General features: G+C 41.6%; 1 protein-coding gene across 1 annotated transcript; it reads right to left on the bottom strand.

The window, feature by feature from the left end:
- Positions 1-2,765: 2,765 nt before the first annotated feature.
- zdhhc1 (zDHHC palmitoyltransferase 1) lies at positions 2,766-20,916 on the bottom strand. Its single transcript, XM_030048144.1, has 11 exons — positions 20,232-20,916; positions 18,928-19,162; positions 17,379-17,554; positions 16,513-16,614; positions 13,173-13,297; positions 11,581-11,736; positions 10,091-10,212; positions 8,048-8,136; positions 6,835-6,949; positions 5,895-5,967; positions 2,766-5,001 (listed from the first exon to the last, which is right to left on the bottom strand). The coding sequence occupies exons 2-11, from the start codon at positions 19,144-19,146 to the stop codon at positions 4,490-4,492; spliced, it is 1,689 nt and encodes a 562-aa protein (XP_029904004.1). The 5' UTR covers positions 19,147-19,162; positions 20,232-20,916; the 3' UTR covers positions 2,766-4,489.
- Between the last annotated feature and the right edge of the window lie 243 nt (positions 20,917-21,159).

The raw sequence follows: 21,159 nt of genomic DNA, 5'->3' as shown, positions 1-21,159 counted from the left end.
GCAGGTGTGTACCAGCACGTGACAGGTGTGACAGGGCTGTTTTGTTTGGGTGCAATAAGCTGCACCTACTTCATGTTTCAAGTATGTTCAAACAAATGCTCCACAATGCTCATCTCATTTGCTCCACAATTTTCTTGGTATTTTCCAGCAACTGATAAACAAGGAACACATCAACTACAATTCGATGCTAATAGTCTAAAATCAAATTCTGCCGCTGGAATGAGGAGTCCATTTATGTTTTACTCTGCATTGTGCATTTAAGACATTGTGCCCTCACTCAGGACAAACTGAGGATACAAAATCAGCTGAGTTTGCATCTCTTGCAATTTGTCCTAGGTTGACCCCAATTTTGGCCTAAAATTAGGCTGCTGGACTAATACTTATATTATATGTTAATTGACAAAACAGTTAAACATTAAACATTATAGCCTAATGTATACATTCAGGGAGGAGGATGTGGAGGAGGAGAGCTCAGAGGAGTTTGTTATCAGGCTGCTTAACTTGGGTTAAGCAGTTAGTCACTAGCCTATTTAATAACTATGACTTATGTAGTTTGTAGCTGAACATGAAGCCCATACAAACTACCACTAATAGCTACACATACCCATGTGCAATCACACATCAATCAGTGATATTTACATCACCTCATACCAGTGATTGGCTGCAGAAGCAGAACATTGTAAGATGGGTGTGTTGACCACAGGTCCAAATTTGAATTTTGATTTTCTGTCTGAGTACGCCAGAATGATTTGCAGAATGGTTTGTTGTGATGTAACGTGGGTAATTTCTAGTAAATGGGCAAAACATTCAAAATGACTTGTATGGTCCTTGAGATGGAAGAGATAGATACTGTATAAGTAGCAAAGCACGTAGTTGGCTTATACACTGATGTGATGGTAGCCTATACATTCCTTCCTTGTTAGAGTAAGTCAGGCTAAAGACAAGCAGCTGTGCAAAGTGTGGGACTTTAGTTTCATGAATCAAGGTGCAGGTGCTGGAAGAGGTGCTAGCTCATGATGCAAGATCACCTGAGTGTGGCCAAGGGATTTTTGGTCATTTGGTGACCACAGGTGAAGGCACAGTAAAGGTCCACTGGCAGTGCAGTGGTGAAAGGGGCTGGATCAGGTGGGATACAGCATCTGTGGCTGGCATCAGTCCTGACCAATCACAGGAGCTCTTCTTGTCCCTGTTAAAAGCAGTACACCACCTGCCCACCTGGCATGCTGACATTACAGGGAGCCAAGTTCAGACCGGCTTCTCCCAGAAACCAGTGCAGTAGACTTTCCTAGTCGATCCCAATGGGATCAATAGAATATATCAGTGTATCTAGCTATATGTCTAGCTAGGAGCAGAATGTATGACCCTCTAAATTATGTTTTGGCCAGCTTCGTTTTTAAGAGAGAGATGGGTGTCTGTTCTGGCATATCAAAACCATCCATGATTTGCAAACGTATAGAAAAGTCTTTAAAGTTTAATCTTTAAAGACACTGCAGTAGCAAGAGTGCAAGGGCAATAGGAGGTAGGTGGCACTGTAGCATTAACTGTAGAGGTCCAAGGAGGTGAAATGGCACCAGTCGGGAACACAGCAATATTGCACACACTGGAGTTGGAGAGCGAGTGGGTGAAGGATGGAGAAGTGGGGAAAACAAACAAACAAAAAAAAAAAAAAAAAACAGGTGGACTGATGTATCCAGGATTTGAATTTGCAATGGAAAAGTCAGAGGCTGAAGGAGCCACAGCAGCCATACTAACACTAGTTTTGGCTGAAGGGAGAGTAGAAGAAGAGATGGGAAGAACACAGGTTGTGTGTTTGGGAATTTGTGCAGCCTGTGGACACAGGGCTGGAGGAAATATGTAAAGAGACGGGAAAGACTTGTAACAAAGGGACCGAGCGTGGGGGATACAAGCTTGCCCGCTGAACTGGGCAGATGCTGCAGAATGGCTCTCACTGGCAAAGCTGGTGGATGTGATGTGCGTGTAAACACACACACACACACACACACACACAGCCACTTTATCAGGTCCACCTGTACAGTCTAATGCAGTTCAGTACAACAGCTCTGCCATAAATTCAACCTTTTATGAAAGTTCAGTTCAGTTTGTGTTGACACTATGGAGAATGTGTCAATTTATCTATGTTTATTCTGTTTATTACTGAGGTTGTAGTCTGCAGAGGTCTTGCACTGGACTACATTATACTGAGAGGTGTTTCTAATTTTTTGTCCTCCCTATTTATATACATGAGGGAGACAGAATATTGGAAACACCTCTCAATAAAATGCAGTCCAGTCCAACAGCAGCACTAACTATGAGCTCAATGCCAAACACAGAAGTGAATGAACACCTCTATTACTGTGACAACAAGACAAGCTGAGCATTAGAGGCAGCAGGAGAGGAAACTTTATGGCACAACAGTTGGATTAGACTGTATCAGACTGTGCAAGTGAACCTAATAAAGTGGCCACTGAGTGTATACACACACACACACACACACACACACACACACACACACACACACACACACACACACACACACACACACACACACACACACACACACACACACACACATGTACATACATTCCTGCATGACTGGGGAGAGCCAGCAGTTTCTTTCTTTTTTTTTTTTTTTTTCCTTCAGGCATGTATTGATCCAACCTGCTATCAGTACAAGCATACACAAGGGATTTGATCAGGAACCTGTTGGTTGATGTGATTTTGTGTTAAATTTGCAGTAATACCTCAGCTGAAGTCCCGTACATAAGTAAGACAAGTAACAAGATTTTTATTAAAACAGTAACTATCCTGTGAAAGTCAAAATGTAATCCTACACATTTGTTTATTCCCAGGAAATATCATCTGAAAACACACAGTAGTGGCAATCTTGTAAAGGTACAGTGTGTAGAAATTTAATCAAATCAAAGACAGAAATGGGATAATATTCAGAGGCATGCGTTTTATTAGTGTATAAAAAAAACAAAACAAATGTAGAACCAAATTGTTCTCAATAAAGTTAGAATAAGTCTTTATCTTCCTAAGTGCAGATCCAGGTTACACATGGGCTGCCATGTTTCTGTAGTGGCTCAGACAGGACAAACAAACTCAAATTACACTTTGTGAAAAATGCCTTTTTCTCTTGCAAGTGGCTGACAGGAGCAAGTTGCTGGAATTGCAACCAGAAGAAGAGTAGTTTGTTTTGCCTCCGGTTGTGTTCGTAGTGGATCATCCTATAAAATGTCAAGAGCAAGTGAGCATGAAACACGGTTGAAATGAAAGAAACAATACACAGCGAATCAAAAAGAGAACGAATCGGAGGTTTTCAGAGTGACGCAGAAGTCATGTGTTTTCTCCTAGACCGTGAACAAGTCCTAATTCTTTTCTGTTTGTGGTTGTGTACTTTCATTTAGTTACACATTATGTGGGACATACAATATTACAAAAACTGCCTTTTATCTCTGCCTAACAATAATACAATGAGGACATTACTGACAAGAAAAGTTGTTCAAAATTTTGTTTCTTTGAGCTAAAAAAAATTCTGAGCTTGTCAGCTCCTGCAAAAACCGTCTCCCATATTGATGGTCAAAAAATTCCAAGTTAACCAAGTGTCACTGTACATGCAGGAGACTCAACAACAATTTGCTGGTGTTATATTGAGGGTATCCTTTACCACTAATGTTCTTATCTTTGCCAAATAAAATGACTTTGTGACTTGATGTCTCAGACTGCAATGCCATGATTTACTATAGTTGAGAAAATTTGACTCCACAAACCTCTATAGCCTCTGGGATGGGCTGGGGGGTACAGCCATTTTGTTGCATTCTGCCTTCTAACCATTAGATGCTGCTAAATCCTACACACTGTTCCTTTAAATCCTTAAAAAACACTGCCATAGTCCTTTACCAAGGTGCTAACCAACAGCTAAGATGTTGGCTCACTGGGCAGCCACCAATGTGTGAGGCTTCTCTGAAGAAATAAACGGTGAACTGAAGGGTAAATGAGTTGCTAGCATTTCAAAACATGGACATGGTTATCAGACATCAGAAGATGAACATCAAACAGCTAATAGCATGGTCTTACCATCATTTCCAGACTGCAGAATGTAGTTGTCATTTTCAATAATACATTATTTTATGGTGACATATTTCTTGAAAGCCTATGTCTAGTGAATTAGAAAATTAAGCAAATCTATATTTTAGTAAAAGAAATACAAAATGAAGCTTTATGTGTGATATTTGGTAACAAAATGTCATAATTATAGTTCCAGCCATAAACATAAATTAAAATAGTCCATTTAGAAAGATTGTAGACAGGACCTTTGGCATTCAAGGTGAAGTATAAAGTCAAGTCAATATCAAATAACTGAAGAATACAAAAAGTGTGTGTGAAGTAATGATTGTTGTGCAACACTACATGGAGCTCATATGACTGTAGAAAGAGCAGGGACAAACAGCTAAAATCAGAAGAGCTCTATTGCTCCTGAATGCTCAGGCTATCGCTCTGTCCTGATGATTCCAACTGAGGGCAGGGAGGTCCTGGAGCTGGGCCTAGAGGTCGGCTCATGGCTCCTGGGGCCGGCCTGCTGCTTTCTGCCCAGGCTGAGGCCATCCTCCCTGACCTCGGCCATCTCTCCGCTAGCCCGGCTGACGAACACCGTTGGAGGCTGTGTGGAGGCCATCTCAAACCTCAGTTCTGTGGTGGCCTTAAGGCTTCGGGAGGAGGCCTTCCTTTTAGTCCTGGGGTGGGGAGATGGTAAGGGGAGTGCTGAGATTGCTCTATGTGAAGATGTGGAGGCATCTCCAGCTACGGCGGAGGATGAGGAGCCTAGCCTGGCCAGCGCCACTGGGATTTCCTCCAGAGACTCTGCTGAGTCAGAATGGTAATCAGCTGGTGGACCAGCGGCCTGGACGGAGCTTGAGGTGGAGGCCAGAGAGGCCCTCAGTGGGAATGCTGGAAAGGGAAGCCGCTGGTTCGAGGACACAGTGGACAGATTGCTGGCCTCCACTGGAGGACAGAGAACAAAAAGACACAGCATCACCACAAAACGTACTAAGACTGTAAAGCACGGACTCTCCAGGTCCGGCCTATTGGTGGTTGTAGCGGCCAATAACGTAATAGTTTTTCTAGTCTTAATGTAATAAAAGTCAATAATGTAATAGGGCATTAACGTAAAAAAAGTCGACTGACGTCGATGTTTCGCCAGGGTCCGTCGAAAGTCGAAGAAAAAAACAAAAAGGTGCCGACAGTACAACTGACTTTTCTACAACTGATTTTTCTTGACTAATTGCTCTTTTTACTTTACACTTGAGTGGGAGTTGTTATTGCAACAAAAAGTAATTTCCCCCTGGGGATCAATAAAGTATTCTAATTCTGATTCTGACACAACTGATTCACAACCCCCACCTCCCCTACTACAGTTATGTTGTCAGTCTGAGGGAAACACGGACATATGCTATCATGGACAGTGCTGTCATGGTGAGATGTTTTCAAGGAGGATAAATGATTGTGATATTGATGGTATTACGGTTGTAGTTGGTAAAAATAAAACTAGTCAAGTCAAAATCTAAGCACAGCTATCTTTGACAGTGACTAGAATAGATGCCATGCTATGATACTGCAAAGGTCTATGTTGTATGTTATAAAATAGAAAAAGGCACAGCTGTTGTGCACAATGCCTTATGCCATGGTTGTGTATGTATTGGTTTAGGAAATATGTTTGTTACAGCAGGACAAATGATTGTGATGTATAAATTCTGTTAGTTAGGGTGAGCAGCTTATATGGGATGACAAAAATATGTTTGTTTTATGAGCAGTTTGTGTTGTTGTTGTGTGTGTGTGTGTGTGTGTGTGTGTGTGTGTGTGTGTGTGTGTGTGTGTGTGTGTGTGTGCGTTGTTACCAGGTGGGGCTGTGCTAGGGCAGCGCTCTCTGGTCACCTCCTCTGGCACTTTGCGGACCTTCTTCTTTTTTTTCTGTAAAACCAAACAAGCACTGCCAGGGTTAAGGGTTCCATTCCCTGTGTTGCACCATGAGTGGAGAATAAGGTTCATACTGCAGAGTGAGTTGCCCCTCACTCATGTAGCACACAACAGGAGACTGTCCATGTCAGACACATTCTCACCTACAGGAAATACTCCTGGGATTCTGGGGACACTGCACTGTATAAGAGTGACGATATTGAGTATTTTTTCGGTGTTGCATTTTTTAAGATGTCCCAGTGTACTCACGGCCAGCTGTACACAGAGACCAAGGTTAACTGTCCAGCATGGAGGATGGCTTGTTTTGTTAAAAATTAGATTGTAGCTTGTTGTCTACCTTAGTAAGACAGGTGTTTTAACAACCTTTTCCTTATGAGTTATTCATCCAGGAACTTCCAATCGGTGAATACATTAACAACTTTCCTGAAATGTGCCAGGGTAAAGAGTGCAGGAGGCAGGACACATGCCCTCTCACTTGCTGTGCCTGCTCTGGACCTGTACCTGCTTTACTCACACATGGGCTCAGCTGCACCTTTTGCACTCTTGATACTAGGGAGATGGGATGATAAAGTGTGGAGCAACTGACAGGGACATCTGTGCTCATATATACAGGTCTTCTGGCTAATGTCAGTACAACTTGTGGTGTGCAATACATGTGTGAAAGGGGCTTAATTTGGCCAAAGCTGGGTTCAATTCCCAACGCAAACACCCATTAAATAAGAGACCAGTGATCTGACCTCGCTCTCATATCTGTTGGCCTGTTTGTCCTGAGGGTACCCATCCAGCAATAACTGGGCTGAAAAGAACTGCATGCAGCAGCTTGTGTGCATGTGTGTGTGGGTGTGTGTGTGTCCCTCTCACCTGTGTGCGTCTGTGGGAGTGTGGAGCTGCTTTAAGCTCTGTAGAGACAGTGGCCAGTGCTTCCTCCTCCCCAGCATGATTGGACACACTCCTTACTCTGCCATTAGCATGGAATCTGACACATACACACACACACACACACACACACATACACAATATGAATGAATAGTTAAAATACAACACCAGTCCTAAATCATAAGTCATCATCATTCTGACAGAGATATCTAGAGATCTAGAGAGCCCGTGTGAGACAGTCAGTAAATGTGACTTTTCCCAGTTCCCAAGACTTTTCAAATGCAGAATGACACAGATGTCCCCCTCCCCAGCAGGTCAAGCAAAGCTGTACACTGCTCACTTTGTTTCCTTCTTGAAGACATGGCAAAAGAATTTCGTTTTGTACACTATGTTTTCTGTTAAGAAACGGTGTCTATGGTAACAGAGTTCCAGGCGTCTTGTGTTATGAAATAACTGTTGAAGGCTGTTTACTGTATCTTATGAAACATGGGAAGACCTGGTGACTTTGTTAGCCCTGGGCTGATCACAACACACACTGCAGCTAAAACTAGGGTGTTAAAGTCAGATGATGAACCCAAACTAAAGTTAGACAGCAGATTCTATCACAACAGCTCAAGGTAAAGTTAATGGGAAAACCAGCACATTTACCTAGAGTTATAATGTCAGATAATCCTAGTAACCTGCGTTATTAACAAAAAGAATTGTTAAATAAGTCATGTGTCAACAGATAATAATTTCCATTAGCCATGTTTCAGGCCTTTACCAGCATATACAAACTGTTCTGCTGGTATGGTGATGTCAGTGAATGCTACACCAGCTGCCTTGGCAAAGGAAACCACCTGGAAATTCTCCAATTTGCCATGAACCAAAGGCTGTTGCCCATTCTGCCAGATTTTATTTCTATAATTGGCTCACCCCTAGTTCTTCATTGGCTGGCAGAGCCCTGTGACTTTAAAGAAGTCGGATTTTGGGTGGTAAACACTTAAAGTATAACATTTCCAAATGAAATAATGCTGGGCTGTGCTCTGTGGTGGTGATTAGGAGAACAACAACACATTGACATTTATCTGGTGCAAGAATGCCTCCTAAATGGAGGCATTCTTAACAGGTTTTATCAAACTCCCTGCTGACAGCGGTAGTTGCCCTGAGTGAGGATGTAACCATCAGATATTGGTGCAGAAGAGAATAATTGTCTTACTCTGGTCCTCCCCATGCAGCCAAAGTGGTGGGGTCCTCCACATCCATCTCAGGGTTGGTATAGCCCAGTGTCCCAGAAAAGCCAACATCCTGTGATACAGTGGGAAACACAGGGTAGGCACATTGAGCTCTACAATTATAAATTATAAAATCTGCTAGTACAATGAATTAATACAGCACCAGCATCCTTTGCTTGTGGCATGAAAATAAAGTTGGTTTCTTGTCTTTCTGCAATCCCAAGGCTTCTGGTTTACTACTTCCTCATCCTAGCATGGAGATTTTCTCTCATGCAGGCACAGAACTTGCGTGCATGTTGACCGTCTGCAGTCTGTATGGTGTGTTCATGGGCTGTGTTTAAAAGGAGATGTGAGGGTATACAAAGCAATCTGCCTGTCCGTCTCAGATGGCACTTGTTCTTTGAAGTCGGATTGGTGTGTCCTGGGCCTCTGACAAACATCCTGCTTAGGGAATCAACCCCTTTCATCCATTTGGAAGCTATTTGGCTGGATAATTTGAGGGAGCAGTGAGGCAGACATGTTCTTTGAAAACTGACATCATTACAAAATATTACTAGCCATCAGCAGGTTAGACTAGTACAGAATGGGCCATACACTACAGACAGGAAGTCATTAAGTTCAGAAACCTCTTGCCATCTTTTTTTTTTCTTTTCAACTGGGCTTTGATTAAAGGCCCTGGACTATTTAGTTTTCATTAATTTATTTTTAAATCTGCTCTGGCTCAAGATCAGAATTATGGCCTGCATGTTGTACAAATCAATCTTAATGAACTGAATTAGTTAAACTGAATGAATGTAAAATGATGCCCTCATAATACTGGCCCAGAATATAATACTTAATGACAGTTCATATGAAGGGACCCTTCAGCCATCAGCCATAGCAGTTCAAAGGCTGCACACTGGCCTGATTGGAAGGATTTAGGGACTTGGGGAGTTAGACCAGTGACAACTATGAAATGACATGAACAAAAGGCAGAAACGGCCAAAAACGTGTTTTAAAAACTATTATGTCCTGCTGCTCAAAGTTGATTGCACCCCCATTGGCAGTGATCTTACCTTGGGACCTTTGGGAAAATAACTGAACTGTTAGCTAACAGAATTTGTAGGCTACCATCATGTTTGCACTGTTATGGAGCCTATACTTTTTACTTAGAAAGCTGATGCTGATTTAAGTTTTTTGTTGGACTCGTATGTAGAGCAAATGTAGAGCAAGTCCTGTATAATTGTGTCTACACAATTTGCAAATTAGCGGGTGATCCATATACATCTATGCGAATGCGCAGGTGTATATGGTAAATGCGTTAACCCATTTACACTCAGCTCAAGTCACAGATGTTGTGATTTTAGGTCAGTATAAAAGAGGTAAGACAGACTGATATATGTTAAATATATCATCATAATGCTTTCAGATAGGACATGGTGTGTGCCTTGCTCTCTGCTGGGTACAGCGCGAGACAGGGAACAGATTGTGCCCACCTACTATCTAATGCTATGTGATCAACGTCACCAGAGGAAGGGGGTCAAAAAGTAGTCTTTCCCAGTAGACGTTAAGACTGTACAGCCTTGCAAGAAAACTGTGTAGCTAAATCACGGGAAGATTTATAATATTGTATGATAACCCTTATTCACATGTGGACATCTCAAAATACATATTTACTGCAAATCTTGCCTTCCTACATGGATCTATAGACATCTGCTTCTGTTCACAATGGTTATCATCTATCACATGGTCTACTCTTTAACATAGCTTATTTTAATTCATTAAGTCAAGTGGTCCTGATCTGAGGAAAGTACAGGGTAAGCAACCCACCTAATAAGCCCAAAGGATTGAAAATTTCATTCTACACAAAGGCTTTCCTCCCGATGTCCCAGTAGGATTTTAGACTAGTGTTGTAAAGTTATGGAAACTGTGAATATGCTTTTGCATCATGCAAAACCACAAATGAGGACAATGAATGGAATTGACACTGAAGGGGTGGAGCTGACACATCCTATCTGAAAGCCGTATTCACCATGAACATACATTACCTTGATGAGGTTGACCGAAGGAACTGCAGCCTCATTTCGTGGTCCTCCTTTACTGGTGTCTCTGGTCTCTTGACGGTGACGCTGTCGCACAATGTACTCGTAGGTACTGAGCCTGTTCCACACTGCAGCCACACACAGACATAGACACACAGTCTTTGTCATAAGAACTGCTAACACCAGTAGGCAGTGTCTCTATCTCCCCTCTTGAAGTCTTTTTATTGTGCATTCCAAGTAAATCCAAGTTAATGGTTTCACAGTGCCCAATATTCAAGCCCAAACTGCCCCCATGGTAGCTGATTTCTGTGGGCAGAGGATTTGAATCCTGCAAACCAGTCACTAGAGACTGATGTGTCCAACCACTATGACATGGTAGCTCTTTAGCCAGTTTACAGAGCTATTTCAAATCAAGCATCTTAGCATCTTTGGCCAACTACAAAAATGTCAGACAATGCTGACACTTTTGTTTTTTGTTTTATTTCAAGTCAGTTTGTTGCTGAAAAAGCTCATATCAAATGCATATCGCCAAAAAGCTAATTAAAAACATTTGGATGAACCATTCAGTGAGGTATGGTTAATTCTAGCTCAGTTTCAGGGAATCAGTTTCAGTGGCGAGCCTGTTGTTAACCACACCGTAGGCTAACAAGTGGCTAGCCGTGGAAACTAACTCTCTGGACAAGAGCTAGGTTTATTCTAACAAACGGACCAGGGGTCCTGTACAGTGAGGCTAATTGATGGATTAAACATTTGCCAAATCCCTTAGGCAGAACACAAAAAAAATTCACTCTGATAAATGCCTTCAGTGCACAGTGTTGCTCCGTTTTTGGCATGTCTGCTTTATTTGACAATCAAAGCACAGAAAGTCAGGAAAGGCGGGGCAGGGGGAGGGGATGACATGCAGCAAAGAACCTGGTCTCTGACTTGAACCCAGGCTACTGCTTTAAGGACTCAGCCTTGATAAGTGGTACGCACTGTACCAGGTTAGCTACCAGGGCGTCTGTAACTTTATCATTCATTTTCTAGCCAGTGTTATCCAATAGGATCTCTCCAGTTCTGGCACAGTTTGAGTAAATCAACAAAGGTTCTTCTGCTCTACAACTGTGTGGTTAATTTTCAACTGAGAAATCGCAGTTGCATTGGGCAGCACCAGACCTGAATGAATTGCTAGAATTTTGTTGAAAGTGAACATGCTATGCACAGGTCTGGAACCAAGCTATGCTTCAATACAAACGGTCTACAGAAAAAACCCTTTAAGCACCGCAGCCTGCACTCTAGACCAAGGCTAGAACTTGAAATAGAACTAGGACTAGATTTAGAACCAGAGCTAAAGCTGGAATCGGGACTTGAACGTAAACTATAAACAGGAGTGATAACAGAACCAGGGCAAGAAGCAGGGGTAGTACTAGAATCAAGACTTAAATTAGGTGGACAGAAATGCAGTCAGTCAGACAGGTAGTCAACCAGTCAGTCACAAGACATTTACTGTGTCTTACTGAGGTAGATGTGGAAGCAGAGCAGGTGACAGAGCAGGATGGAGGACAACAGGCCAAGAGCAATGGTGACGGCAGCCAGGCCAGGGATCACTGCTGCTGCTGTGCTGACTGGAGCCACGGGCAGGAAGAGGAACCACACTGTTGTCTCATTCTTTACTGCACAAGCACAAACACACACACATTTACACACCTATTAGTAACAGTAGTCTACATACCTCTGTTTCAGGGTGTCTGAGTATCAGAATCTAATGCCTTTTTAAGACCTTTTTAACAAATTTTAAAATGTAAGACTTTTGTAATTCAAATGAACATTTGAAGTTAAAGCTGAGTTACAGCTATTTTAAGCAGTATTACATACATTTCTTGGGAGTGAAGTGACCCCTTGCAATGTGAGAGTCATCACTGGATCTTCTTTCCATCATACAATTTACAACAAGCCTGTTGTTACTGGCTGGTTTTGATTTCTGTATCGGCCCTACTAAGGCTCCCCTTCTGCCCTCCACTTCACCTTCTTGCTGCTTCAACTTCTTTCAAAGCATCTCTGAAATTGCACATTCTGCAAGTAAACATCCAAATTACAGATCAATCACAAGTGCCTCTGCTGTAATCAGTGATGCTGGTGATAGAAAAAGGTCAAAGCAGCTTGCCCATAGCTGAGGGTCTGCATCTTCACCACATTTTTGAATTGGAGGTCAGAGACAAAATAATCCAGTAATCCAACAAGACTCTTGCCACAGTGAAATGCATTCCCCGTTTCTGTCCTCAAAATCCATGTTTTCACCTTAACGTTCGGTTTTGTACACTCTATGAGCAATCTATCGTGAACCCGAATCAACTGTGAACCCAGAAGCAGGACTGACGCTTTTTATTTACAAACTGAGTTTCAGCTCTCCAGACCCTCTTGTGGTCAGAAATCACTTAGTGTGGCTTTAACTATACAAGGTAAGTACTACAAACTTGCTCAGTGCAGAGGTCAGGTTTGGGTAGGAATATGGTTATTAACTAGATTCTATAAACTGTTTCTTAGTATATATGTGCCCTTTAGGTGGACCTGAAATAAATCTACCCATTATTTTTTTTCCCAACAGAAGGGTTAGGATTAGGGTTAGGGTTAGTTAGGGTTGAGAACACATAAATATGAGGATTTTCTCAAATTTCTCTATACTGGTAATGGCAGGGATATATAAAGTGAGTTGGATAAGTGTAAAAAAGCCATTTTCCCAACAGATAAATATAGCAGGTAGTATGAAGGCCGTATTAGGGTAAAAAGATTTAGTAACACCAGAAGTGCTAACTCCAGTGGGGAAGAACTTGACTGATCTTGAGAAAAAAAGGAAAGCTGGGTAAATTAAATGAGATAAAATATTGAATGAAATTAAATAAAAATTTAACGGAGTAGAATGAATGTGAAAACCTAATATTTGTAAAACTGAATTCAAGACATTTTATGACTTTTTATAGACTTAAAGGAATGCTGTCAGTCGTATAGATTATGTCACTGGTCATCTTTCTTGTTAGGGTAATAAGTGGCCTTCTCAAATAAATTTAAAGACTGAACTATGTGAGGGTCAGGGGTGGAGGTAACGGCTTACCCTGGAAGTGTTTATCAGTGCGGAGTTTAGATGGATCCAGGAAGAACTCGATGAAGACATAGGAGGCCACAACAAGAACCAGGCATATTCCCAGTAGGGCAGAAATTACACTGTTGAGAAAGAGCCTGTAGAGCAACAGAGTACTATTACTGAGGATAAATGACAATACATAGTACTACAACACATTATTATAAGACATAGTAGTACAACTAAAGTCACAGTACTACTATTGAAGACCAGGTTCTGCCACTAAAGATTGTGTATTAATGCTAAGGCAGAAGTGATTTTTTTTTTCACTGCGACACAATAGGCACACAAAACTGCAGTGTTGGGGTTTTGAAATAAATTTTAAATGAGCTACTTTTTTACTTTTACTAAAGTAGATTTTTACAGCAGTACTTCCATTTTTACTAAAATGTAATGTAAAATATCCACAGTAACAACACTTATAGTTGAGCAGCAATTTCTACTCTTTCTGTAGCTGGTAAATTTTAAAAATGTCGCAATTAAGAGAAGTTCAAACTTTTTCAAAAACGCTACCAAATAATACCAAAGGACAAGTGTCTGTGATTCAGTTTCAGATGCTTTGGTGTCCATCCCTGATAACACCAGCCTCAGCCCCAGTCCCAAACTGACCCAGCCAGACAACCTTCAGCTTTACCGCTGTGAGTGCCTTTCCAGCAAAACAATTTTAACTTTCTAACCAGGAGTTTTGGGATGGAAAACCTTTCAAGATTATTCAAAGCAGGCTGGTTTCAAGAGTGGAAATGGCCTCATAATGTGAAGGAGACATAAAGCCTGGCACTTTACATGTTACTGTGCTGTAGTAAAGAAGCTACAAATGAAGAGCAGACAGGGGCCGAAGGAACAATTATGAAAGCATGCTTTTCAAAATGCTGAAAGACTGTGGAGAGATTCACAGTATGACAAATCAAGTTTTCATCAAGAGGCTCTGAACAAGAGTGCTGCGTTAAGTAGCACACAAATCAATGTCCTGCTGTCAGATGATGGTTAAAGAACAAAACACTGCTATGATGTTTTTGAACTGACGTTTGGGTCAGTTATTCAATATCACACGAGACAGAGTGCTGTTCTAGTGTATAGCAGTGTATAGTGTATAGCTGTTATAGTGTATAGCGTATATTCAGTATAACAGCACAACTTTGAGCATGACATTGTTTTTATATCACAGTGCTACAAACAGCATTTCTTAAGTAACACTAATAAGCAATAACAGATTATGATTGGTTTGTTTAATACATTTTCTGGCCAAACCTTCATCCCAACCATAAGACCTAACCACTACAACACCTAAGGCAGTGCCGCCTTACAAGTCAGCACCAGGGACAAAAAAAAGCACAAAGCAGCAGTATCATAATAAATAGCATAATTTAACTTCAGCGTTTTTGGAGATGGTGTAAATTGAGTTGTTATGTAGATCATGGCTGTTAATGCAATTAATGGTTACCACAGAACACTTGTCAAGCAGAATGATACGTAACAGTAAAATGTCACAGTGCTGTTACAGTACAGAATATTGTATATAGCAGCAGTCATGGAATGCCTCTAGTCCAATCAAATCATTCCGCCAGCACTAACTAGTTCTGCTGTATAATCTAATTTTTAGCCCATGAAGGACTACCTCTGAGAGGCAAGTGTCATCATGATGGCGTATTATGGCAACTTATGCTTGAGCGTATATATTCACTACACACAGCTTGTGATAAAAAACATGCATCCGATTTTTTTTTGTAATCACTAAATCTATAATCTCTGGCTGTATCATCCTTGGTTAAAGTTTTCACCTTTAAATTATTTCTCATTACTGATACAGACAGTCTGTCAGCTACAACACTTGTCATCCCAGTCATACACAGATAGGACATGAAAATAATGCAGCAGGTCAGTCAGTTAGCTGTTTGTTTTATAAAACCACTTAGACGATCTACCAAATATACTTATACATCATATCAATACACGTGAATATCAAGCTCTCTCCTGATATCACTATCACTTGTAGATTGTTTTCTCACTACTTTTAGTGAATGGGGTTTTTCAAGCATTCGCTGTGCATCTTCTGCTTTATTTGGGCATACCAAACACCACATTGGGCATACCAATGTAGTGTCTAGCCCACTTCTGGTATTTAAACCTTAAAGCTACTTCATGCTTCCTGCAGTGTGTGCAGTCTACACAGCATCAGTGGCAATATTACATTGCAATTGCAAGTGCAAGTGCAACTGTGTGCAGAGGGTCTACAAAGGGTCTCGATGCAGAGACATACACCTATGGATTTTTGGAACACTGCAGTGTCAAAGAGGCTGCGTTGCAATGATTGGCTAAAACGCTGCTCTTAAAGAAATGTCACAAGAAAACAGTACTGCATCACTATGGCAATAGCCCAGATTTGTTCTCTCAAGCCGTTTTGACCATAACAACCATGAATTGACTGACATGTGTGAAAACAGAGCACACTCTCCATGCTGTAAGCAACGCAAACCCTTAAGAGAAGCATGACTTGGCTTTTAGGGTGCGGTCTATTGGTGCGTTATCCAACCAGAGTGTGTTACAGAACAGTGGTGCTCACACAAGGAGCTACCATTATGTCACCAAGTCGCTTAGTAGCCGTCTCTCCTATAACCCAGCATGGCATGCTTTACATTTGCACAAAGTTAAACTTTTCTCAGCATTTTTATGTCACATAGTCACTGAGATCTTCTTGCCAACAATCCCTCTGTGTCTTTCAGCTTCCATTTGAAATAACTGACCAACAGTCACTTACTGCAACAAAGTCACTGCCTGTGTGAGCACACAACCATCCACCGTCACAACCACAATATTTGCATCTTTTACCATGCACTCACACGGGAATCAACTTTGTATGTCACTAAGTCACTGTCTCCAGTTGTCTCTGTATCTGGACTTGTGGGTGTTTGAACCAGATTAACCTGAAGTTATTGGATGTTTTTACAGCAGAAGAATATATGATCAACACATAGAACTAGCAGTCACTATACAGCGTCACTTTAAAGATGCATAAAGATGAATTTTTCTCAGCTTTTCTGTATGCCGTAGTCATCCACATCTAGTCACCAGCCAATGTCCCTGTCCTCTGTCACGCTGTGTCTTCCAGCTCTATTTGAAATGAATGACCAATGGTCGCTTTCAGCAACAAAGTCATGGCCTGTGTGAGCGCACAGTGAGAAAGATGGCAAGCATTTGGAAAAGTGATGTGCTGATTGTCATTCTGCTTAGTTTTCACAGCAGAGGAGGAGGGACTTGTCCCTGAGACAAGACAGAAAGAGCAGAGACAACACAGAAAGACAGACTGGCTACTCACTTGTAATTCCTGCTTCCCACACAGTTGTTGAGCCATCTACAATGATGGTCGAAGTTGGCAACACATTTGTTACAGGCACTGCAGTGCTTTGACTTGGGCCCCCTGCAACAAGACAAGAGTGTTAGTGTTCTGGAGAAAGACTGAAAACAAGAAAGGCACTTTTTACAGCTTTTTTCATGATCATGTAAAGAACAGTATGGGCGTAGATCACTTTGTACTGGCAATGAAAATTAAATAATTGATAGTGATGAATATAAGTAATTGAAGAAAAAAAAATTTGTGGGTTTAAAAAAATATTAACTTGGCACTATACATAAAAAAAATGGACAGTCGTTTATAACTACCTAAAAATAAGTGGATCTGTTATGTGGGACTAGATGTTAATTTCCCTTACTTGCACAAGAGACATGCTGCCTAGACTCTACTTCATGCTGCCTATTTCTGTCTGTTTACAAAAACACCAAATCATTTGAAACAGCTGCTAACTTGATCAAATATTGAATCATTTTGTATTCACTCTGAACTCACAAAGTAGCAGTGAGTTAACAGGTAGACTTTTAAGCTAAGTGAAAAGCAAGACAAAGCAATACCAGTAATACAATACTTGATCATTTCAAGAATGACAGTAGTTCAACTCAACAGAAAAGGACTAACAATTAGCATTTGGGGCATCCAGCCAGGATCCAGCAACAACATGGGTGACCTGTCCCTTAAGAATGAAAGATCTGCTGATTAAAGACATATTAAGGCAGCAGGGAGAACGGTGGCATCAATCTTTCATGGTGAAGAGGTATAGCCTAACCGGAGGACACCGGGATTGATGGCACTGTGTCTCAGATACGGCTCTGATCCCTGACATTACTCACACGTCCACTTGGCAGAGGTAGCAGTGGCAGTTCTCAATGACGTGGGCGTGTTTGGAGCGGTCAAACACTGGGACCGGACCCTTGGTGCCCTTGGCTCGTACATTGTGGTCAGCTGGGTCAATGGACACGGCCATCACATGGACGAACAGGTGGCAGACAAACATGATGCCGGTACACTGGGAGACAGCTCAGTACTAGTAGCAGCTATGGCTGGAAACTGATGACAATCTCTTAAAAAGCTGCTACTTGTAGCATGCTAAAATCCAGAAATTATTATCACATTAACTTTAAGACATTTGCATGATTACAGTTGACAGAGGACTTGCAGCTTCCATCAACCTCTGATCTGTGTTTCATATTGTGCCCACAAGGAACAGAGCTCTGTTATTCCAGAGCAAACAGCAGACAGCAATCACTTCCAACATGTTTATCAGGGGACTGGGGTATAATTTTGGAGATAACGTGGTGATAATTTTGAGAAAAACTGGCACTAACATCAGCACTGGTGTGAGGTAAAAGCTACCAGTCGTCTCCATCGTGCTCTCAGTTATCCACACTAATTAGACCCAAATTTTAATATTGAATGGGAAATCAGATATTTGCTTAAAATGACACATGAAGCACCTTTATGTTCCAGTTGACTGAACAAAACTGACTTTATACTCAACTATTAGCACTATCAATTTGCCTGGCATCAGCCTCTGAATCACTCATGCTAGATGAATGAGTGATGAAGTTGAACAAATGGCCACGTGAATATCAGGCAAACTATCTATCTATTATCGTGCTATTTGTTATTGCCAAGTAGTAGTAGCTAACAGCTGTATTTTCATGTGAAATCCAGTCATCTCTAAAATGTCAATCTGCTTCAGTAGTGAGGGCACAAAGACACAATACTTTGCATTTCTTTTATATAGTCGAGATTAAAGGACCATACCAGAGAATCTGCTTGTTTAGTGTAATATCTACAAACTGTATGTACTTCACATTTCTGCTCATCTTTTTCCCCAAAGGAAGCAGTCGAGTTTAAGAACTTAGATATCATTTTTCCTCCCTTTTATCCAGCCATTGGTTTCCATTTATTCCACTACGATATAAAAATGAACTTTCAGAGACTTCAAACTTTCTTCACACCAGTATTCCATCACTGTAATAAAGTTGTCCACATTTGTTTTCCTAAAAGCAACAGCACTGTTGCATTTTGATAACTTGAAATTGGCTCAAGTGAAATAGTCCCTCTGCTGGAAAAATAGTCACAGGGTAAACATTTGCTTTCCACAGCCAATTATCAGTTCTGCGGTTTATGAATGATGACAACTTTGTTAGTAGCAGAAGTAGAACATTATGCAATTGTGCAAATTGAGGGATTTTAACTTTATGTTGTGAAATCTTTTGTACCCTGCATGATTTGAAAAAATCATTGGTATGGTCCTTTAAATGGATTGTGATTTAGCAGTGATGGAGCTGTACTATACCACACCAATATGATGCAGTTGTTTTGGATGCATGTGGCGGTTGTCAAACATTCATTATCAGGAACCAAGGATACAATATAGCCTGCTGGGATCCAGTGGGCAGGAAGCAGGGGCACAAACACCCCGAAGCCAGTGACAGCAAAGTAGAGGTAGAGGAGCCAAGCCAGGAGCTGAAAGGGATGTGGTGGCCAGCTCCAGCCGTTGGTTCGTGAGCAGAGAGGGAGGTCAGCTCTGTGCAGTGCACCCTCGCTGACCGGGGCTGTACGGTTGGGGTTCCTGCTGCACACATCCATACGGGAGAATTGCCTTCTGCACACAGACAGTAACACAACCGCTCATAGTTTAACAAAAAAAAAAAAAAAAAAAAGACTAGTGTGTTTTTTTTTTTTTAAGTCAAGGCACCATCATCACCTAATTGTCAACACTGGACAAGACAGGCAAGTTGCACAAATACTCTATGTTTGATTATAGTGTTTAGAGGGGAGACATTAGCCAGGTAACTGAACTGTGGTAGTTTACATTTTGCATTGTTTAATAAAGTTGAGAATCAGCCACCATGGTTACAAACAGTTGTTTATAAATGCACCACAACATGTATCTGTCTTTAACCCTCAAATTTACGGATATTTTTTAATCAACTAGGTTCTTTTAGCCTCCAGAAAATTATTATAATAAAAATTGTAACTCAAGTTTATGTGTCAACTACTTTATGTATCTTGCTGACTATCTAAATAGCACTGTAAATAAAACATACCCACCCCCACCCTAATACATCCAAGTTCTTTTGGGAATCCATGTATCATATGAACTATAAATGGTTCTCACACTACAGGTATGGTTATGTTTGGTTAGCGTCCTAAAGCAGAGGGAAGTTTTTTTGAAGATTATAAATGGCATGTTAGAGTTCCTCAGTGTCATCCAAAACAACTAAAACAAATGTGCGCAAACTGCTTTTGTTTCTTAAATGTTATATACAGCTAAAACAGCCTGGGGTCAAGAAGCCCCCCAAAGAAACACAGATGTCCTTAAATATGAAGTCAAAAAAAAAATTATGTTAGTCATGTATTAGAGGCGTTAACCCTCATATGGTATTCGTTTTTTTGTTACACAGGGAGTCCTGCTGGATCTGGTGGACCCATTGCAAATTGAGGCTTTTAATTCAACATAATAAAACCTTTTGTTGTTAAGATACTCAGCAGATTTTTACTTCATCCCAGTTGCAAGTAATATAAACAATACATATGTTTGTTTTTTGTGAAATACCTTATAGGGTACCTTATGAGGGTTAAATGTGACGCCAAGATGGTTAAACATTGATCATCATTGTGGAAGCATGGGTGCCGATACCAGATAAAATCGGAGAGGAATTGTATGTCACCTTGTCAGCACAGGTTAAAAGGACTGGTCCGCTGCATCTCATCTCATTCCAGAGTCCGGGCCGGACCGGTCGTGTGAGCAGCTTTGCCGTCTCCGGTAACGACAGCCTGGCTCAAGACACAGGCTCCACACGGTGGTCCCCAGTCCGTGTCAGGCTGACTGTGTATCCATCCCGAGGAAGGAGCCAGACCTACTGTGACACCTTGGGGCAATCGGGCTAATCGCTAGCCGGCTAACCTACACTCCTCTGCGGCTGACGCATTGAGCGCAGTGTCCGCGGAGGGTTACACGGCTCCCATTACCCAACGAGATAAACGGCGAAATCGTTTTAATTGACTTTAATTTTGACGCGTTTAGTGTGTTAACACGATCCAGCCTGGCCCGTGATCCCGTCCACACGAGCGTTAAGTCAGTTAGCTTTGTTAGCTGCACACGGCTGATACCATGCTAACGCTTACAGCTAGACAGCGACACCCAGGCGGTCTAATAACCGCCGGCTGCTCGGAGGCTGGTCCGTCATTTCTAACATGCAAGTAAACGATATAAAATGTTAAGCACTGCTGGTATTTCAGCTCGCTACAATCTGACTATTTATGTGCTAACCGTTTAGCCTAACTGCCTGGAAATAAGCTAACAGTTACTTATGTCGTTTCTCAGCTCGCACGCTGTTTCCTTGGTAACACTCCAGGTCCGCTCCCATTGGTCACCAGACCAGGGACCGCCCGTCCAGTGCGCGCGATACGTTTTTTTCCCCAGGATGGCCAAGGCATGATCCACTTGACCCACGTTCATTCTCTACATGCTTTCCCTAATCTTAGCCATAACCAACGTATGCCTAACCGTAACCAATGACAGAAAATGACTCCACCATGAAGGCGCCATTACTGGAGAAAAACATAGCATCCAGTGCGTTGACTGAGTGGCCGTGG

This window comes from Myripristis murdjan, chromosome 3, assembly GCF_902150065.1.
Source record: "Myripristis murdjan chromosome 3, fMyrMur1.1, whole genome shotgun sequence".
NCBI classification, from domain to species: domain Eukaryota; kingdom Metazoa; phylum Chordata; class Actinopteri; order Holocentriformes; family Holocentridae; genus Myripristis; species Myripristis murdjan.
This window is presented reverse-complemented; position numbering and strand designations above follow the sequence as displayed.